Source organism: Coregonus lavaretus (assembly GCF_964263955.1).
Source record: "Coregonus lavaretus genome assembly, chromosome: 13".
NCBI lineage: Eukaryota > Metazoa > Chordata > Actinopteri > Salmoniformes > Salmonidae > Coregonus > Coregonus lavaretus.
The window spans coordinates 900,227-922,382 of record NC_140000.1 but is presented as its reverse complement, the minus strand read 5'-3'; the positions used below and the strand labels follow the sequence as shown (position 1 = coordinate 922,382).

Genomic DNA, 22,156 nt, shown 5'->3' with positions numbered 1-22,156 from the left:
AATTTTTGAACTCATCAAACTTTCACCACAGAGAGAATAAAATATCACTCATGATTTATTCTCGAGAAAAACAAACGGTTGACAGGAGAATCGTTTATTTAGTACATTATTGGGACAACATAAAGGTTTGTAAAAAAAACAAAAAAAAAGAGTAAGTCGCTCTGGATAAGAGCGTCTGCTAAATTACTAAAATGTAAATGTACAGTAAATGTCACCTGGATGTTCTAATCCAAAAGCCATCTGAATACTAGTACTAGTAACAGGAGAGATGAAGAAGCCGAACACCAGCCATCTGATGGATCACTTCATCCTATAGTCTTCAGGTCTGTAGAAAGAACACATACATTAGAAATCAGTCACGTAGAACAGGAAAATACATATCACCTCAATGGGAATAACCTGTATAATATAAGGTTAAATGAAATATCACCATGTTAAGTATCATGTATGTAATATGGCCTTTCAATACAGCAAAACAGAAGACAGTTATTACTAAGTTAAGTAGCTCTACTATTCACAACAAACGACTTTATATTGTATTACATTAGTATGTGTTGATGGTATTAGATTGAGACTATGTCGAGTGCCTGGTGAGTGTTGATGTGATGTCAGTCAGTGAATATCAACTAGGTCTTTAATAAAGGGCCAGGATTGGTTTGCCCTTGAACATCACCCAATGTCATTTAGATCGCTGGAATTCCAGGCCTGAAAGGACTCACTGATTGGTTCTTAAGATTAGATCAGTAAACAGAGAAACACATCATTTATCACAATACAGTGTCCTGACAGGACTATATAATGATGACTGCTAGGGGAAGAAAAGGTTGACAGAGAGCATTAAATAAGTTTATTTTTTTCCCTCTCAGGGAAGAATACTTTCACAAAGAATATTGACTGGACTCAATTCAAAATGATGGGAGCTTTGAGATACACTAATGAGCAGAGTACTATGGGAAATGTAGTTTACAATGTGGAGTTATTGCCTCAAACAGTTTCCCTCTTTTTACTCAGATTGCCAGCTTTACAGACATGTTGACAGATAATCAACTGTCTTGTTTCTTGATAATTAAAATGTGTTCTATCATCAATCACATTTAGGTGTTACTGTCCCTTTGCAGTTTTCTTTCTGTAGTGAATGTTGAGTGTTCCTTGAACACTGTGTTAGTGTAAAGAATTAAACTTGTAGCCTACTCCTATTTTTAAATGGTAATTGAAACCACCTGAGGTGATGTTTCACCCACTTGACATCACACTATTCATCTCAATGTTTTCATTTGAAAGGAAGGAGGGAAGGAGTCTATGCCGAAGTCTTTAGCAAGAAGAAAAACATCTTTAAAAGGATTGTTAACAAGTTACAGAAAGTCTCCGCCTTTAAGCTGGTCTTAGTATTAAAAACTGCACTTCTCAGCTGCAGTAAAAAGCACCGAAATAAAAATAATACAATTCAGCTTTAGGAGACAGTTTCCTTCTCTTACCTTCAATGCCACTTTGGGGGCTGCATTCCAAATGGCACCCTGTTCCATTTATAAAAGGCCCAGGTCAAAGGTAGTGCACTACATAGGGAAAGGGTGCCATTTGGGACGTGCTCCTTGAGTAATGTCATGAGAAAGTTAGGGGTTGGGACAATTAACTTGGGATTGATGACATACGCACGCAAAGTGAGCGGAATTAAACAGGGCTACATTTCCTCACTGGATGGGAAAACGGGAGGGTCGTGAGAAATGTCAATTTAATCTTCTTTTGGAAAATATTTCTCGCTAACAAAAGAAATCCATGAATCTCATTAATTTGAGTGATATGGGCTAGCTGCAGGGTTACTGTTGACTGAAATGTAGGGGACCTTATAAGTATGCTACATATGTCTAGACTGGCTTTTCACTCCTTTCCTTTTCACTTTGAAATGGAGGAGTAGATGATGTAGATCAGGGTGGAAAAACATCTCATTTAATACATATACATTCCAGACAGAGAGGCAATAAATTGGGATAATACGTAAGGGTAAAGGTGTGTATACTTTCTATAGCTAGTGACTGTATGTCGGAGGGGCTCCTCGTTCCGTACTATGCAGTCAGGATAACAGTTAGAACCAGGGGTGGCAGAAAGGTGAGTGGAGGAGTGATATCACTGATGCTGACCCAGTCACCAAGCCCCCGCCCCATCCTGACATCACCCTGAGTCCTCTCTGACATATAGTTCTAGTGTCACCTGTCCTTTCTATAGACACTAATGTACTGTCTGTCTGCAAGGCTCCATGTCCCCTCCTACCCAGTAAGGACAATGGCAGGTAGAGAGGTGACTACAGGAGGGATGAAGGGGTGAATAGAGGAGGGATGAAGGGGTGACTAGACGAGGGATGAAGGGGTGAGTAGAGGAGGGATGAAGGGGTGACTAGACGAGGGATGAAGGGGTGAGTAGAGGAGGGATGAAGGGGTGACTACAGGAGGGATGAAGGGTTGAATAGAGGAGGGATGAAGGGGTGAATAGAGGGATGAAGGGGTGAATAGAGGAGGGATGAAGGGGTGACTAGAGGAGGGATGAAAGGGTTAGTAGAGGAGGGATGAAGGGGTGAATAGAGGAGGGATGAAGGGGTGAATAGAGGAGGGATGAAGGGGTGAATAGAGGAGGGATGAAGGGGTGAATAGAAGGATGAAGGGGTGACTAGAGGAGGGATGAAGGGATGACTAGAGGAGGGATGAAGGGGTGAATAGAGGAGGGATGAAGGGGTGAATAGAATGATGAAGGGGTGACAAGAGGAGGGATGAAGGGATGACTAGAGGAGGGATGAAGGGGTGACTAGAGGAGGGATGAAGGGGTGAGTAGAGGAGGGATGAAGGGGTGACTAGAGGAGGGATGAAGGGGTGACTAGAGGAGGGATGAAGGGGTGACTATAGGAGGGATGAAGGGGTGACTAGAGGAGGGATGAAGGGGTGACTAGAGGGGGGATGAAGGGGTGAATAGAGGAGGGATGAAGGGGTGAATAGAAGGATGAAGGGGTGACTAGAGGAGGGATGAAGGGGTGAGTAGAGGAGGGATGAAGGGGTGACTAGAGGAGGGATGAAGGGGTGACTAGAGGAGGGATGAAGGGGTGAATAGAAGGATGAAGGGGTGACTAGAGGAGGGATGAAGGGGTGACTAGAGGAGGGATGAAGGGGTGACTAGAGGAGGGATGAAGGGGTGAATAGAGGAGGGATGAAGGGGTGAATAGAGGAGGGATGAAGGGGTGAATAGAAGGATGAAGGGGTGACTAGAGGAGGGATGAAGGGATGACTAGAGGAGGGATGAAGGGGTGAATAGAGGAGGGATGAAGGGGTGAATAGAATGATGAAGGGGTGACAAGAGGAGGGATGAAGGGATGACTAGAGGAGGGATGAAGGGGTGACTAGAGGAGGGATGAAGGGGTGAATAGAGGAGGGATGAAGGGGTGAATAGAAGGATGAAGGGGTGACTAGAGGAGGGATGAAGGGGTGAGTAGAGGAGGGATGAAGGGGTGACTAGAGGAGGGATGAAGGGGTGACTAGAGGAGGGATGAAGGAATGAATAGAAGGATGAAGGGGTGACTAGAGGAGGGATGAAGGGGTGACTAGAGGAGGGATGAAGGGGTGACTAGAGGAGGGATGAAGGGGTGAATAGAGGAGGGATGAAGGGGTGAATAGAGGAGGGATGAAGGGGTGAATAGAAGGATGAAGGGGTGACTAGAGGAGGGATGAAGGGATGACTAGAGGAGGGATGAAGGGGTGAATAGAGGAGGGATGAAGGGGTGAATAGAATGATGAAGGGGTGACAAGAGGAGGGATGAAGGGATGACTAGAGGAGGGATGAAGGGGTGACTAGAGGAGGGATGAAGGGGTGACTAGAGGAGGGATGAAGGGGTGAGTAGAGGAGGGATGAAGGGGTGAGTAGAGGAGGGATGAAGGGGTGAGTAGAGGAGGGGTGAAGGGGTGACTAGAGGAGGGATGAAGGGGTGACTAGAGGAGGGATGAAGGGGTGACTAGAGGAGGGATGAAGGGGTGAATAGAGGAGGGATGAAGGGGTGAATAGAATGATGAAGGGGTGAGTAGAGGAGGGATGAAGGGGTGAGTAGAGGAGGGATGAAGGGGTGAATAGAGGAAGGATGAAGGGGTGACTAGAGGAGGGATGAAGGGGTGAGTAGAGGAGGGATGAAGGAGTGAATAGAGGAAGGATGAAGGGGTGACTAGAGGAGGGATGAAGGGGTGACTAGAGGAGGGATGAAGGGGTGACTAGAGGAGGGATGAAGGGGTGAATAGAGGAGGGATGAAGGGGTGAATAGAAGGATGAAGGGGTGAATAGAGGAGGGATGAAGGGGTGAATAGAAGGATGAAGGGGTGAATAGAATGATGAAGGGTTGAATAGAAGGATGAAGGGGTGAGTAGAGGGGGGATGAAGGGTTGAATAGAGGAGGGATGAAGGCTTGAATAGAGGAGGGATGAAGGGGTGAATAGAGGGATGAAATGTCACAGTGCCAACAGTAAGCTGTTTAATCTATAGTGTTTTATGAAGGACATATACACTGCAATCCCCCCCAACCCTCCAACTCAAACCCACTCAAAGTGCAGAGGTAGGCCCATTCAGGCTTACAGTGGGGTAGGAAGGCCAAAGTGTAGCCTATGGATCAGACCTGGCTATATCTCATCATGGAGAAGACAGGCCAGTGTATCCTATGGACAGACCTGGCTATATCTCATCATGGAGAAGACAGGCCATCCCTCTCTCTGGCTAGATCTCAATGTGGAGAAACAAAGGCAGCCTGTGGTTGAGGGCAGGTCTAGCTAGCCATCCTTCACAGTGGGTTAGGAAGACATCCTTCACAATGAAACCACAGTATAAGCAGCCTGTGGTTGAGGGCAGGTCTAGCTAGCTATCCTTCACAGTGGGTTAGGAAGCCATTCTTCACAGTGAGGCCACAGTATAGCAGCCTGTGGTTGAGGGCAGGTCTAGCTAGCCATCCTTCACAGTGGGTTAGGAAGCCATCCTTCACAGTGAGGCTACAGTATAGCAGCCTGTGGTTGAGGGCAGGTCTAGCTAACCATCCTTCACAGTGGGTTAGGAATGAAGGCCACAGTATAGCAGCCTGTTTCAGGGAAGGCTGGCTGGCAGACCATCCCTCACAGTGACTGAGCCTGGCACCGTAGCCTTGGCTGGGCATCGTGCCCCACCACATTAACAAAAGTGGAAAGGTGCCACTGAATCAGGGGCAGGGCTACTCACTGAGACACAATACATCACCCCTGGAGGAGAATATAGTGGGATATATATAGGACATCAACAGCATGACGCTATCCTAGCTATAGGACATCAACAGCATGATGCCATCCTAGCTATAGAACATCAACAGCATGACGCTATCCTAGCTATAGAACATCAACAGCATGACGCTATCCTAGCTATAGAACATCAACAGCATGATGCTATCCTAGCTATAGAACATCAACAGCATGACGCTATCCTAGCTATAGGACATCAACAGCATGATGCCATCCTAGCTATAGAACATCAACAGCATGATGCTATCCTAGCTATAGGACATCAACAGCATGATGCTATCCTAGCTATAGAACATCAACAGCATGACGCTATCCTAGCTATAGGACATCAACAGCATGATGCCATCCTAGCTATAGGACATCAACAGCATGACGCTATCCTAGCTATAGAACATCAACAGCATGACGCTATCCTAGCTATAGAACATCAACAGCATGATGCTATCCTAGCTATAGAACATCAACAGCATGACGCTATCCTAGCTATAGGACATCAACAGCATGACGCTATCCTAGCTATAGAACATCAACAGCATGACGCTATCCTAGCTATAGAACATCAACAGCATGATGCTATCCTAGCTATAGAACATCAACAGCATGACGCTATCCTAGCTATAGGACATCAACAGCATGATGCTATCCTAGCTATAGGACATCAACAGCATGACGCTATCCTAGCTATAGAACATCAACAGCATGACGCTATCCTAGCTATAGGACATCAACAGCATGATGCCATCCTAGCTATAGGACATCAACAGCATGACGCTATCCTAGCTATAGAACATCAACAGCATGACGCTATCCTAGCTATAGAACATCAACAGCATGATGCTATCCTAGCTATAGAACATCAACAGCATGACGCTATCCTAGCTATAGGACATCAACAGCATGACGCTATCCTAGCTATAGAACATCAACAGCATGACGCTATCCTAGCTATAGAACATCAACAGCATGATGCTATCCTAGCTATAGAACATCAACAGCATGACGCTATCCTAGCTATAGGACATCAACAGCATGATGCTATCCTAGCTATAGGACATCAACAGCATGACGCTATCCTAGCTATAGGACATCAACAGCATGATGCCATCCTAGCTATAGAACATCAACAGCATGACGCTATCCTAGCTATAGAACATCAACAGCATGACGCTATCCTAGCTATAGAACATCAACAGCATGATGCTATCCTAGCTATAGAACATCAACAGCATGACGCTATCCTAGCTATAGGACATCAACAGCATGATGCCATCCTAGCTATAGAACATCAACAGCATGATGCTATCCTAGCTATAGAACATCAACCGCATGATGCTATCCTAGCTATAGGACATCAACAGCATGATGCTATCCTAGCTATAGGACATCAACAGCATGATGCTATCCTAGCTATAGGACATCAACAGCATGATGCTATCCTAGCTATAGGACATCAACAGCATGATGCTATCCTAGCTATAGAACATCAACAGCATGACGCTATCCTAGCTATAGAACATCAACAGCATGATGCTATCCTAGCTATAGGACATCAACAGCATGATGCTATCCTAGCTATAGGACATCAACAGCATGATGCTATCCTAGCTATAGAACATCAACAGCATGATGCCATCCTAGCTATAGAACATCAACAGCATGATGCTATCCTAGCTATAGAACATCAACAGCATGATGCTATCCTAGCTATAGAACATCAACAGCATGATGCCATCCTAGCTATAGAACATCAACAGCATGACGCTATCCTAGCTATAGGACATCAACAGCATGATGCTATCCTAGCTATAGAACATCAACAGCATGATGCTATCCTAGCTATAGAACTAGAACATCAACAGCATGATGCTATCCTAGCTATAGAACATCAACAGCATGATGCTATCCTAGCTATAGAACATCAACAGCATGATGCTATCCTAGCTATAGAACATCAACAGCATGATGCCATCCTAGCTATAGAACATCAACAGCATGATGCCATCCTAGCTATAGGACATCAACAGCATGATGCCATCCTAGCTATAGGACATCAACAGCATGATGCTATCCTAGCTATAGGACATCAACAGCATGATGCTATCCTAGCTATAGAACATCAACAGCATGATGCTATCCTAGCTATAGAACTAGAACATCAACAGCATGATGCTATCCTAGCTATAGGACATCAACAGCATGATGCTATCCTAGCTATAGGACATCAACAGCATGACGCTATCCTAGCTATAGAACATCAACAGCATGATGCTATCCTAGCTATAGGACATCAACAGCATGATGCTATCCTAGCTATAGGACATCAACAGCATGATGCTATCCTAGCTATAGAACTAGGACTAAGTACAGTTGTCGTTATTTTTATAGTTTTATTGTCCTCTCCTGCTGTGGAAACCAACTAGAAGAGTGATTTCTCTCCTCACTGCTGGCGGCCGAACGCTCCTCTATTCTCACACACAGACACCACCGCTAACGACTCAGTTCTCAGTCTCCTCCAGTTAACGCCCTATAACCACTACACCAGTTAACGCCCTATAACCACTACACCAGTTAACGCCCTATAAACACTACACCAGTTAACGCCCTATAACCACTACACCAGTTAACGCCCTATAACCACTACACCAGTTAACGCCCTATAACCACTACACCAGTTAACGCCCTATAAACACTACACCAGTTAACGCCCTATAAACACTACACCAGTTAACGCCCTATAAACACTACACCAGTTAACGCCATATAAACACTACACCAGTTAACGCCCTATAAACACTACACAAGTTAACGTCCTATAACCACTACACCAGTTAACGTCCTATAACCACTACACCAGTTAACACCCTATAAACACTACACCAGTTAACGTCCTATAAACACTACACCAGTTAACGTCCTATAAACACTACACCAGTTAACGCCCTATAACCACTACACCAGTTAACGCCCTATAACCACTACACCAGTTAACGCCCTATAAACACTACACCAGTTAACGCCCTATAACCACTACACCAGTTAACGTCCTATAACCACTACACCAGTTAACGTCCTATAACCACTACACCAGTTAACGCCCTATAACCACTACACCAGTTAACGCCCTATAACCACTACACCAGTTAACGCCCTATAACCACTACACCAGTTAACGCCCTATAAACACTACACCAGTTAACGCCCTATAACCACTACACCAGTTAACGTCCTATAACCACTACAACAGTTAACGCCCTATAACCACGACACCAGTTAACGCCCTATAACCACTACACCAGTTAACGTCCTATAACCACTACACCAGTTAACACCCTATAAACACTACACCAGTTAACGTCCAATAACCACTACACCAGTTAACGTCCTATAACCACTACACCAGTTAACGTCCTATAAACACTACACCAGTTAACGTCCAATAACCACTACACCAGTTAACGCCCTATAACCACTACACCAGTTAACACCCTATAACCACTACACCAGTTAACGTCCTATAACCACTACACCAGTTAACGTCCTATAACCACTACACCAGTTAACGCCCTATAACCACTACACCAGTTAACGCCCTATAACCACTACACCAGTTAACGCCCTATAACCACTACACCAGTTAACGTCCTATAACCACTACACCAGTTAACGCCCTATAACCACTACACCAGTTAACGCCCTATAACCACTACACCAGTTAACGCCCTATAACCACGACACCAGTTAACGCCCTATAAACACTACACCAGTTAACGCCCTATAACCACTACACCAGTTAACGCCCTATAACCACTACACCAGTTAACGCCCTATAAACACTACACCAGTTAACGCCCTATAACCACTACACCAGTTAACGCCCTATAAACACTACACCAGTTAACGTCCTATAAACACTACACCAGTTAACGCCCTATAACCACTACACCAGTTAACGCCCTATAACCACTACACCAGTTAACGTCCTATAACCACTACACCAGTTAACGCCCTATAAACACTACACCAGTTAACGTCCTATAAACACTACACCAGTTAACGCCCTATAACCACTACACCAGTTAACGTCCTATAACCACTACACCAGTTAACGCCCTATAACCACGACACCAGTTAACATCCTATAAACACTACACCAGTTAACGTCCTATAACCACTACACCAGTTAACGTCCTATAAACACTACAACAGTTAACGCCCTATAACCACTACACCAGTTAACGCCCTATAAACACTACACCAGTTAACGCCCTATAAACACTACACCAGTTAACGCCCTATAAACACTACACCAGTTAACGTCCTATAACCACGACACCAGTTAACGTCCTATAAACACTACACCAGTTAACGTCCTATAAACACTACACCAGTTAACGTCCTATAACCACTACAACAGTTAACGCCCTATAACCACTACACCAGTTAACGCCCTATAAACACTACACCAGTTAACGCCCTATAAACACTACACCAGTTAACGTCCTATAACCACGACACCAGTTAACGTCCTATAAACACTACACCAGTTAACGTCCTATAAACACTACACCAGTTAACGTCCTATAACCACTACACCAGTTAACGCCCTATAACCACTACACCAGTTAACGCCCTATAACCACTACACCAGTTAACGCCCTATAACCACTACACCAGTTAACACCCTATAACCACTACACCAGTTAACGTCCTATAACCACTACACCAGTTAACGTCCTATAACCACTACACCAGTTAACGCCCTATAACCACTACACCAGTTAACGCCCTATAACCACTACACCAGTTAACGTCCTATAACCACTACACCAGTTAACGCCCTATCACCACTACACCAGTTAACGCCCTATAACCACTACACCAGTTAACGCCCTATAAACACTACACCAGTTAATTCTCACTCCTGTGTTATTCCAAGCGAGTTATAGCTGCAGTCAATTTGAGTATGCGTGATCAGAATCAAACTCAGACACAGATTTTCCCTAAACCTCAGGAGCATCCTTCTCCCCACCCAGTCAGCCAAACATTACACTACAATAATTATGTCACGTAATTCTGGACTTTCAGTTTTCTGTCAGATTGAAAACTACCATTTCCTGTTCTTTAATTACAGACAGGAAGTAATGAGGTGGCTGTCTCATTATCACGTCAGTGTCTACTTCCTGTATGATATGTTTTAATGAAACGCTCCGTTGGGTCGTCCAGACCAATCACTGCTGTGGTTATTAGAGTGAGAACACATTTAAACATACTGCTCCAAAACCTTCCTCAGTTCCACTGCTCGTTGGGATGAATTACTGGCCTCAAAAAAAGTTCTTATGAATTCGCTTAGAGAGAACATCTCTATTATTTCAATACGACTTTAAATGAAAGATCTTAAGCGCATTAACACACGTGGGTATCAGTGTTTGAAAAAAAGTGAGGTTCACAGGCAAATCTTGAGAGAAACATCAATAACTCCTCTCTAGTTTTTCTCCATCGGGGTTCCATCTTGAATCTTCACCCACCCACTCTACAGCATTTGGTTTCGATTGCAATCAGCAGTTTAAGCACCGGAAGGGCCTAATGTGTGTGTGTGTGTGTGTGTGTGTGTGTGTGTGTTAATGAGAGGTGAGTCCCTGGCCCAGACTAACCCATTTCCCTTCATTGAGCCATACACTTATTTAACTCTATAGGAACATGACCGATCACGTTTCAACACGTCATACTCTTTATCATAATGGAGTCATTTGTCAGCCCGGTAACCGGTACCCGTTTCTCACATCAATAAAGACCACAGGAATACGGTGCTATGCTGTTTCCATCCTTACTTACAGGCAATAACAGAAGTAGGTTTCACGCGCGTGCGCACACACACAGAAATGTTTTATCCCGTTTTTACTAAATCATTATTTTGTGGTTTCTACTAGTTATTTGAATGTTTGTGGTAAGCTAAAGCTAGCGTAGCATCTAGGTCATAAAATGCCAAAAGATTTGGCTGCTCTTGTAGAGAGCAGTATCACAAGGCATTTAACTGCGTCACGGCTGATATGAAAAGCAGGCTGTGGACTGAGGAACAATGGATAAGTGACATGGCTGAAGGAACACAGCAGTCTGTAATAGAACTATGGTATGTGTCTGTTCCTCTATAAACCAGGCTGTTCTAAATGTGTCTGTTCCTCTATAAACCTGGCTGTTCTAAATGTGTCTGTTCCTCCTAACCAGGCTGTTCTAAATGTGTCTGTTCCTCCTAACCAGGCTGTTCTAAATGTGTCTGTTCCTCTATAAACCTGGCTGTTCTAAATGTGTTTGTTCCTCCTAACCAGGCTGTTCTAAATGTGTCTGTTCCTCTATAAACCAGGCTGTTCTAAATGTGTCTGTTCCTCCTAACCAGGCTGTTCTAAATGTGTCTGTTCCTCTATAAACCTGGCTGTTCTAAATGTGTTTGTTCCTCCTAACCAGGCTGTTCTAAATGTGTCTGTTCCTCTATAAACCTGGCTGTTCTAAATGTGTATGTTCCTCCTAACCAGGCTGTTCTAAATGTGTCTGTTCCTCCTAACCAGGCTGTTCTAAATGTGTCTGTTCCTCTATAAACCTGGCTGTTCTAAATGTGTCTGTTCCTCCTAACCAGGCTGTTCTAAATGTGTCTGTTCCTCCTAACCAGGCTGTTCTAAATGTGTCTGTTCCTCCTAATCAGGCTGTTCTAAATGTGTCTGTTCCTCTATAAACCTGGCTGTTCTAAATGTGTCTGTTCCTCTATAAACCAGGCTGTTCTAAATGTGTCTGTTCCTCCTAACCAGGCTGTTCTAAATGTGTCTGTTCCTCTATAAACCAGGCTGTTCTAAATGTGTCTGTTCCTCCTAACCAGGCTGTTCTAAATGTGTCTGTTCCTCTATAAACCTGGCTGTTCTAAATGTGTCTGTTCCTCCTAACCAGGCTGTTCTAAATGTGTCTGTTCCTCCTAACCAGGCTGTTCTAAATGTGTCTGTTCCTCCTAACCAGGCTGTTCTAAATGTGTCTGTTCCTCTATAAACCTGGCTGTTCTAAATGTGTTTGTTCCTCCTAACCAGGCTGTTCTAAATGTGTCTGTTCCTCTATAAACCTGGCTGTTCTAAATGTGTCTGTTCCTCCTAACCAGGCTGTTCTAAATGTGTCTGTTCCTCCTAACCAGGCTGTTCTAAATGTGTCTGTTCCTCCTAACCAGGCTGTTCTAAATGTGTCTGTTCCTCTATAAACCTGGCTGTTCTAAATGTGTCTGTTCCTCTATAAACCTGGCTGTTCTAAATGTGTTTGTTCCTCCTAACCAGGCTGTTCTAAATGTGTCTGTTCCTCTATAAACCTGGCTGTTCTAAATGTGTCTGTTCCTCCTAACCAGGCTGTTCTAAATGTGTCTGTTCCTCCTAACCAGGCTGTTCTAAATGTGTCTGTTCCTCCTAACCAGGCTGTTCTAAATGTGTCTGTTCCTCTATAAACCTGGCTGTTCTAAATGTGTCTGTTTCTCTATAAACCAGGCTGTTCTAAATGTGTCTGTTCCTCTATAAACCAGGCTGTTCTAAATGTGTCTGTTCCTCTATAAACCAGGCTGTTCTAAATGTGTCTGTTCCTCCTAACCAGGCTGTTCTAAATGTGTCTGTTCCTCCTAACCAGGCTGTTCTAAATGTGTCTGTTCCTCTATAAACCAGGCTGTTCTAAATGTGTCTGTTCCTCCTAACCAGGCTGTTCTAAATGTGTCTGTTCCTCTATAAACCAGGCTGTTCTAAATCAGTTAGAGATTCAGCGCAGCGCAGGCCAGGCTGGAGAGAGCTGTGTGTGTGAGGATGTGTTGGTGTGATTAAGGATGGTGTGAAGATGTGAGAGAGAAGATGTGTGTGTGTGTGTGTGTGTGTGTGTGTGTGTATGCGTCCATGGAGGAAGACTGGGAGGAGAGGATACTCACGGGGTCCATAGAGTGGGGAAGGCTTCTCGTTCCTCCTGGCTGTACTCATTCAGTCTGCGAGGGATCTCTCTGGGCTGAGGCAGCTCCTCTGTCAGGTTCATAAGGATGTCCTCAGGAAGATCCTACCATACAATTACATACAACAAAGCCATTTCATGGATCTGTATGACACCTAGCTATAGCAAAGGAACACAGTCTTGGGTTTGTAGGTGTCTTCACTTCTCAGAGAGGGAAAACACACATGGGTGGGAGAGGTGCAGGTCAATGGAAAATAAGACTTTTACATTTACATACCGTATTATGGGCATAGAAGCTAGACTGGGACTAGTCTTTTCTAAATGCTTTACCACAATGGAAACAAGTCAGACTTGTGTTATCATTGATATTTCTATGTCCGTTCTGCTTGTTCTTGGCTGTATATGTAGTCATTTAAAATTATTAAGCAAATTCAATCAACATGTCAGACATATTCCCTCCACAACAGGGGAATAAAGAGCAGTTATTTTATCTTCAGGGAAGAGGTGGTGTGTGGCGTCATTCTTTTACTAAAACTTCCCGTTTCATTTTCACACAATATTAGATGTCAAAGTCTTAAAGACAAGTCTTACATCTTCAGGGAAGAGGTGTAACCGTTGCATCATGGTCCTTCTGGAGAGGTTCCTAGGCAGCATCCCATATACTGCCAGCTTTACTATCTGTTGTTGAAGAGGAAGAAGAAGAAATCATTGATACATCACTTGGATAGGCTACTTAGGTTGTGTCCCAAAATGGCACCCTAGTGCACTATATAGGGAATAGGGTGCTATTTGGGACACCCTTAACACAGACAGGCGTTTGATGTAAGACTGTTGGATCAGGGTTGTCATGTTTACATCTCTAGAGAGGAGCAAGGTCGAGGTCCATCATTGAGCCATCTTTAATATGTCTCCAGTGGTGACCAGTGGAGGTCCTGTTAGGTCCAGGGAGGTATACTACAAAGCAAGATCAATGAGTTAGCCAGCTAACTTCCCTAATTTGTTTTTAGAAAGATATACTTGAAATGGGCATGGTCTAATTGAACCAACAACCAAAAACATATCTCTAAGTTTAGCTTTCTTAATGTGCTAGGTTTAAACAATATGGTAATATCTCCACCTTACCCTCCGCTTGTTAATGTAGATAGTAAAGAGTACTGAGCAGTCTCCCCTGTAGACAACTTTATAGACCCCTTTAATATTCTCCTAACCTCATCTAAACAGTCTGGTTTTATTCCTCGTATCCCTCCCTCACCCTGTGGTGTGAAACATATTCAGTGTTCCTTGGAGCCATGTGTCACGATCGCCAACTGGTAGCAAAGAATTTAGAAATAAATTGTGTTATCCTTCAACTGAGACCCTGAATGTGCTGTGCCACAACCCCTCCTCTCTTCCCTAGTTTCCTTCTCCAGTCTTTCCCTGTTCCTCCCCTCCCTACTCCCGTTGGCAAACCGACCAGAAAAATGACATGTTATTCCTACATAACCGTCCACCACTCAAATCCAACCTCTGCAATAAGAATACCACGTGAGGAGAAGAAAAATCTAAAATGTCACAAAGAAGTGAAAATCTCTTCATATTTGACTTTTTCCTCTCACCTACCATTTCCAGCTGAATCCCTTCATACATATCTATCCCCTGTGAAAATTCATCAGTCCTATTCCTGTTAAATGACGACCGTGGTGTGTGGATGACGGATGTGTGTTGTATAGGGACACCATTCGTCACCACGGCTACAGAAGGTGGATGTCAACCCCAACGTGATCATTACCCACAATTACCTCTGATAGATTCTCCCCCCCACTGGAATAACTCAGCTAGAGACACGCATCCATCTCATTAATGGAGGTTTAACGTGCCAGAGAAGCCTGAGGAGGGCTGGAGAGGGATGGGGGGGGGGGGGGGTGGGGGGGGGGGGGGGGCAGGGCTGGGGAGGAGCGCTGAGGTGAGGGATGAGGACAGTTAGGGAGAGGTGGGCTGGGGGAGAGAGGAGGCCTGGGGAGGTTTGGAGAGGGCTAGGGGGGGGCGATGAGGGTTGAGAGGCTGCAGGCCAGAACTGGGGAGAGGCAGGCAGGCAGTCGGCCAGGCCTTGGAGCTCTGGCCTGGGCCATTCAGCTATACAGTATGGAACTGGGGTAGGAGAACATGTGGCTGTTCTGTTCTCTGGGCAGGGCTAGGATAGGATAACATGTGGCTGTTCTGTTCTCTGGGCAGGGCTAGGATAGGATAACATGTGGCTGTTCTGGTCTCTGGGCTGGGGTAGGATAACATGTGGCTGTTCTGTTCTCTGGGCAGGGCTAGGATAGGATAACATGTGGCTGTTCTGGTCTCTGGGCTGGGGTAGGATAACATGTGGCTGTTCTGTTCTCTGGGCAGGGCTAGGATAGGATAACATGTGGCTGTTCTGTTCTCTGGGCAGGGCTAGGATAGGATAACATGTGGCTGTTCTGTTCTCTGGGCAGGGCTAGGATAACATGTGGCTGTTCTGGTCTCTGGGCTGGGGTAGGATAACATGTGGCTGTTCTGTTCTCCCTTCCTGCTACGCCATCACTGAGGGGGATGCCCCTCACACACTATCCCTCATGTTTAAACTTTGGGAGATAGACTTACGGAAAGGGAACATGTATCACTTCAATGAAAAGGCAGGTGTAAATAAAAGCTAGGTTTATTGTAATGTAGGGAGTAGGATCAGTGCACTGCTAGGAACTAAATAGATGAGTCACTACAATTGGAAAAGGGAGGATTAATGTACACTACCAGTCAAAAGTTTGGACACACCTACTCATTCAAGGGTTTTTCTTTATTTTTACTATTTTCTACATTGTAGAATAATAGTGAAGACATCAAAACTATGAAATAACACATATGGAATCATGTAGTAACCAAAGTGTTAAACAAATTCTTCAAATAGCCACCCTTTACCTTGATGACAGCTTTACACACTCTTGGCATTCTCTCAACCAGCTTCAAGAGGAATGCTTTTCCAACAATCTTGAAGGAGTTCTCACATATGCTGAACACTTGTTGGCTGCTTTTCCTTCACTCTGCGGTCCAACTCATCCCAAACAATTGGGTTGAGATCGGGTGATTGTGGAGGCCAGGTCATCTGATGCAGGACTCCATCACTCTCCTTGTTGGTCAAATAGCCCTTACACAGCCTGGAGGTGTGTTTTGGGTCATTATCCTGTTAAGCTAAGCGGGACACTAATCCGGACTACAGCTCAGCGTTCAACACCATAGTGCCCACAAAGCTCATCACTAAGCTTAGCTTAAGGTACATTTAATTAATGTATATGTAGGCTTAGCTATAGGTACATTTCGTCAGTTAACCACTTGGGACGGCACTGTTGAAACATTCATGTATTTGAGGCAACACAAACAAAACATTATTCAGACCATCCATCTAAATAAGAGCAATGCCAATGTGCTCTAAGGCAGAGGAGAGAAAACATATAGCCGAATTCAAGCCGAAATGGGTTTAGTTTATTCCTTGAAAAGTTAATCTCTGGGTTGCAATAAGCTCTGCTGCTGTTCCTTTATCTTCCTGCACACCCCAGATTCCAGTAGACATTCTCCTGAAGGTGTAATAGTCTGACAGACCTGTACCAGCACAAGATGCTGCGTCTGTGATAATACACAAGTGTGTCTGTCTGAAAACAACACTTCGAAAATCCTCCCTGATGATTCTGGAGCAGAACACTACCTCTCTGGAACCAGAGGGATGGGAGACTTACAAGGACAGGAGTATTAATACACCATAATTCATTCTTTCCCAGCGAGCCATTTGTAACGTTTTTATAGACAAAACACGTCACGCAACTGTGGGACAGCTCATATTTCATCAAATAAATAAAAATCAATACATAAATGCGATGCAAAATGCAACTGCTACCTGAATGCCATGCAAGTCTGACATGTTGATGACTTATGAAATGCAGCTTTAGCTAGGCCTAGGAAGGAAACTTTAAAGGCTGAAGTTACTGTCTAGGTACACCTGAGAGGACAGTGTTTATTCCGGGTTTCCAAACAGACTGCAGTAGCACACAAATAAACAATAGCTAACTCACCAGCCAGTTTATTAGGTACACCACCCTGTTCACGAGGCCACGGCTTGCTATATAAAGCAGGCAGACAGGCATCCAGTTACTGTTCGACTGAACGTCAGAATGGGCAAAACGAGTGACCTAAGCGACTTTGAGCGTGGTATGATTGTCGGTGCCAGGCACGTCGGATCCAGTATCTCAGAAACGTCCGCCCTCCTGGGCTTTTCACTCACGACAGTGTCTAGAGTTTACTGAGAAATGGTGCGACAAACAAAAAACATCCAGTCAGTGGCAGTCCTGTGGGCGTAAACAGCTCGTTGATGAAAGGTCGAAGGAGAATGGCAAGAATTGTGCAAGCTAACAGGCAGCCCACAAACAGACAACGGCAAAGTACAACAGTGGTGTGCAGAACGGCATTTCGGAAATGCACAACTCGTCAATCCTTGTCATGGACTATTGTAGCAGACGACCACACCGGGTTCCACTCCTATCAGCTTAGAACAAGAAACAGAGGCTCCAGTAGTCACACGATCACAAACACTGGACAACTGAGGAGTGGAAAAACATTCCCTGGTCTGACAAATCCTAGTTCCTGATGCGTCATGCTGATGGCAGAGTCAGGATTTGGCGTAAACTGCATGAGTCCATGGACCCATCCTGCCTGGTGTCAACGGTACAAGCTGGAGGTCGTGGTGTACCGCCATCCAATCTACAGCAACTGCGTGATGCCATCGCGTCAGCATGGACCAACATCCCTTTGGAACTTTCCCAAAGAATTCCAGCCGTTCCGGAGGCAAAGGGCGATCCGACTCGGTACTAGATGGGTGTACCTAATAAACTGACTCAAAATACTTACCGCTTTGGGGTCTTTCAAATGTAGCTGGGTGGCTGTGACTTGTTTAAATCCACCGGGAAACCTTTGGGAAAGAAACAAAGCTGAATTTAGAGGAAGACACACTTTGGTATGACAAATCAACTTTACACACATATGCTTAGTCAACCACATCACTCATTACACAGATCAGTTCACAGGCTCCACGTTTCAATGAAGTTCTCCTTGACTGATGAGTAAACACAGGTACAGAATAACACTCCTTTGTGTTCAGACAGTCTGATCAAGACCTTACTGGGTGTGGGAGGAGTAGACCTTCTGTTCCCATTTGTTCCCAGAGAAGGCTATGTGTCTGGTGTTCATGACTACTACATGATCTCCAACATCACCTGAGGAACACAGAGACACACGCTCATGATAAAGATCACAAACTTTATAGAAACACATTTTGCTGACACGTTACAATGGATGTCCTTAGCTCCTTTTAAAAGATTATCAAGGAATGCAGGAAAAGATTCATAATTCAAATGCCACCAAGTAGTTTCTGAATTAGATATGGAGAGAGAATTATAGATGACTTTCTAACTCCTCTCCATCACTCTCTACTTAAGCAGATATACACTTTGGGAAAGGGAACATGTATCACTTCAATGAAAAGGCAGGTGTAAATAAAAGCTAGGTTTATTGTAATGTAAGGGAGGAGGATCAGTGCACCGCTAGGAACTAAATAGATGAGTCACTACAACTGGAAAAGGGAGGATTAATGTACACTACCAGTCAAACGTTTGGACACACCTACTCATTCAAGGATTCTTCTTTATTTTTTTACTATTTTCTACATTGTAGAATAATAGTGAAGACATCAAATCTATGCAATAACACATAAGGAATCATGTAGTAAACAAAAAAAGTGTTCAACAAATCAAAAAAATATATGTTATATTTGAGATTCTTCAAATAGCCACCCTTTGCCTTGATGACAGCTTTGCACACTGTGAAGCATTTAAAACGTTTGACTGGTAACGTATAAAACACCAACAGTAAACCCTTCTTAGGTTGAATGGTCGTTCAACAACGAGCAGATCACATTTAATAGAATAGGTCAAACAGGGTCATAGAATAGGTCAAACAGGGTCATAGAATAGGTCAAACAGGGTCATAGAATAGGTCAAACAGGGTCAAACAATAAGCCCCCTTCACTCTCCAGCATTCCAGCAGTTAACAGAGCACAGCACCAGGGATGAGGGGAAAGTGGACATGTTTCTCTATCCCTCAGGGTCCACACACACGTACCTCTACATCCAGGTGTAGAGGCATTCACCTCACACAGTCAAATCAAACTCAAATAGTGTGAAGAGCCACAGGTTTTGAAAGAAGGCTGAAGGCGGTTGATGAAAAATAAGTGGTGGGTTCCATCTGAGCCCTCTGTTTACGTGCATAGTTGGGACCTATTGGTTTCATAGTGATCCTTTAGCGCCACCATGTGGTCATTGTTATGGCTGCAAAAAACCCAGCTCAGAATATGTCCTTGCTCAAATTAAAATCAAATCCACTTTTATTTGTCACACGCGCCGAACACAAGTGTAGACCTTACCGTGAGATGCTTACTTACAAGCCCTTAACCTACAATGCAGTTCAATAATTATTTACTAAATAAAGTAAAAAATGTAATAAAGTTACACAATAAAATAACAATAACGAGGCTATGTACAGGGGTACCGGTACCGAGTCAATGTGCGGGGGTACAGGTTAGTCGAGGTCATTTGTACATGTACGTAGGGGTAAAGTGACTATGCATAGATAATTAACAGAGAGTAGCAGCAGTGTAAAAACAGGGGGGGGGGGGGGGGGGGGGGTCAATGTAAATAGTCCGGGTGGCCATTTGATTAATTGTCCAGCAGTCTAATGGCTTGGGGGACGCTGTTAAGGAGCCTTTTGGACCTAGACTTGGCGCTCTGGTACCGCTTGCCGTGTGGTAGCAGAGAGAACAGTCTATGACTTGGGTGACTGGAGACTTTGACAATTTTTTGGGCTTCCCTCTGACACAGCCTAGTATATAGGTCCTGGATGGCAGGAAGCTGTAGCGCCGTACGGTCAGATGCCGAGCAATTGCCATACCAGGCGGTGATGCAACCGGTCTGGATCCTCTCGATGGTGCAGCTGTACAACTTTTTGAAGATCTGGGGACCCATGCCAAATATTTTCAGTCTCCTTAGGGGGAAAAGGCGTTGCGCCCTCTTCATGACTGTCTTGGTGTGTTTGGACCATGATAGTTTGTTGGTGATGTGGACACCAAGAAACTTGAAACTCTCGACTGCTCCAATACAGTCCCGTCAATGTGAATGGGGGCGTGTTCGGCCCTCCTTTTCCTGTAGTCCTCGATCAGCTCCTTTGTCTTGCTCACGTTGAGGGAGAGGTTGTTTTCCTGGCACCACACTGCCAGGTCTCTGACCTACTCCCTATAAGCTGTCCAGGATCCAGTTGCAGAGGGAGGTGTTTAGTCCCAGGGTCCTTAGCTTAGGGATGAGCTTTGTGGGCACTATGGTGTTGAACTGAGCTGTAGTCAATGAACAGCATTCTCACATAGGTGTTCCTTTTGTCCAGGTGGGAAAGGGTAGTGTGGAGTGCGATTGAGATTGCATAATCTGTGGATCTGTTGGGGCGGTATGCGAATTGGAGTGGGTCTAGGGTTTCCAGGATGATGGTGTTGATGTGAGCCATGACCAGTCTTTCAAAGCACTTCATGGCTACCGATGTGAGTGCTACGGGGCGGTAGTCATTTAGGCATGTTACCTTCGCTTTCTTGGGCACAGGGACTATGGTGGTCTGCTTGAAACATGTAGGTATTACAGACTCAGTCAGGGAGAGGTTGAAAATGTCAGTGAAGACACTGCCAGTTGGTCCGCGCATGCTCTGAGTACACATCCTGGTAATCTGTCTGGCCCTGCGGCCTTGTGAATGTTGACCTGTTTAAAGGTCTTGCTCACATCGGCTACGGAGAGCGTGATCACACAGTCGTCCAGAACAGCTGGTGCTCTCATGCATGCTTCAGTGTTTTGCTTGCCTCGAAGCGAGCATAAAAGGCATTTAGCCCGTCTGGTAGGCTCGCGTCACTGGGCAGCTCATGGCTGGGTTTCCCTTTGTAGTCTCTAATAGTTTGTAAGCCCTGCCAAATCCGACGCGCGTCAGAGCTGGTGTAGTAGGATTCAATCGTAGTCCTGTATTGACGCTTTGCCTGTTTGATGGTTCATCTGAATGCATAGCGGGATTTCTTATAAGCGTCCGTATTAGTGTCACGCTCCTTGAAAGCGGCAGCTCTAGCCTTTAGCTCGGTGCGGATGTTGCCTGTAATCCATGGCTTCTGGTTGGGATGTGTACGTATGGTCACTGTGGGGATGACGTCGTCGATGCACTTATTGATGAAGCCAGTGACTGATGTGGTATACTCCTCAATGCCATTGGATGAATCCCGGAACATATTCTAGTCTGTGCTAGCAAAACAGTCCTGTAGCGTAGCATCCGCGTCATCTGACCACTTCAGTATTGAGCGAGTCACTGGTACTTCCTGCTTTAGTTTTTACTTGTAAGCAGGAATCAGGAGGATTTTTTATGGTCAGATTTGCCAAATGGAGGGCGAGGGAGAGCTTTGTATGTGTCTCCATGTGTGGAGTAAAGGTGGTCTAGAGTTTTTATTCCTCTGGTTGACATGCTGGTAGAAATTAGGTAGAACGGATTTAAATTGGCCTGCATTAAAGTCCCCGGCCACTAGGAGTGCCACTTCTGGATGAGCCTTTTCTTGTTTGCTTATGGCCTTATACAGCTCGTTGAGTGTGGTCTTAGTGCCAGCATCGGTTTGTGGTGGTGAATAGACGGCTATGAAAAATATAGAGGAAAACTCTCTTGGTAGATAGTGTGGTCTACAGCTTATCATGAGGTACTCTACCTCAGGCGAGCAATACCTAGAGACTTCCTTAATATTAGAAATCACGCACCAGCTGTTATTGACAAATAGACACACACCACCACCCCTCGTCTTACCGGACGTAGCTGTT

The 22,156-nt window shown here is 44.7% G+C and overlaps 1 protein-coding gene across 2 annotated transcripts in view; it reads right to left on the bottom strand.

Moving 5' to 3' along the window:
• Nucleotides 1–35: 35 nt before the first annotated feature.
• The window catches only part of LOC311139714 (large ribosomal subunit protein uL13m-like), a gene marked incomplete at its 3' end in the record, with an annotated part of 23,328 nt that continues 1,207 nt past the window's right edge, over nucleotides 36–22,156 (bottom strand). The window contains exons 3-7 of one of the 2 annotated variants that reach the window (XM_084174635.1): nucleotides 18,400–18,493; nucleotides 18,129–18,189; nucleotides 13,824–13,910; nucleotides 13,216–13,337; nucleotides 36–325 (exon numbers count right to left, since the gene is read on the bottom strand). In XM_084174635.1, coding sequence (XP_084030761.1) covers nucleotides 301–325; nucleotides 13,216–13,337; nucleotides 13,824–13,910; nucleotides 18,129–18,189; nucleotides 18,400–18,493 — 389 coding nt within the window. Of the gene's footprint in view, nucleotides 326–13,211; nucleotides 13,338–13,823; nucleotides 13,911–18,128; nucleotides 18,190–18,399; nucleotides 18,494–22,156 lie in introns of those variants that run through there. The other variant, XM_084174636.1, reaches the window with a different exon arrangement.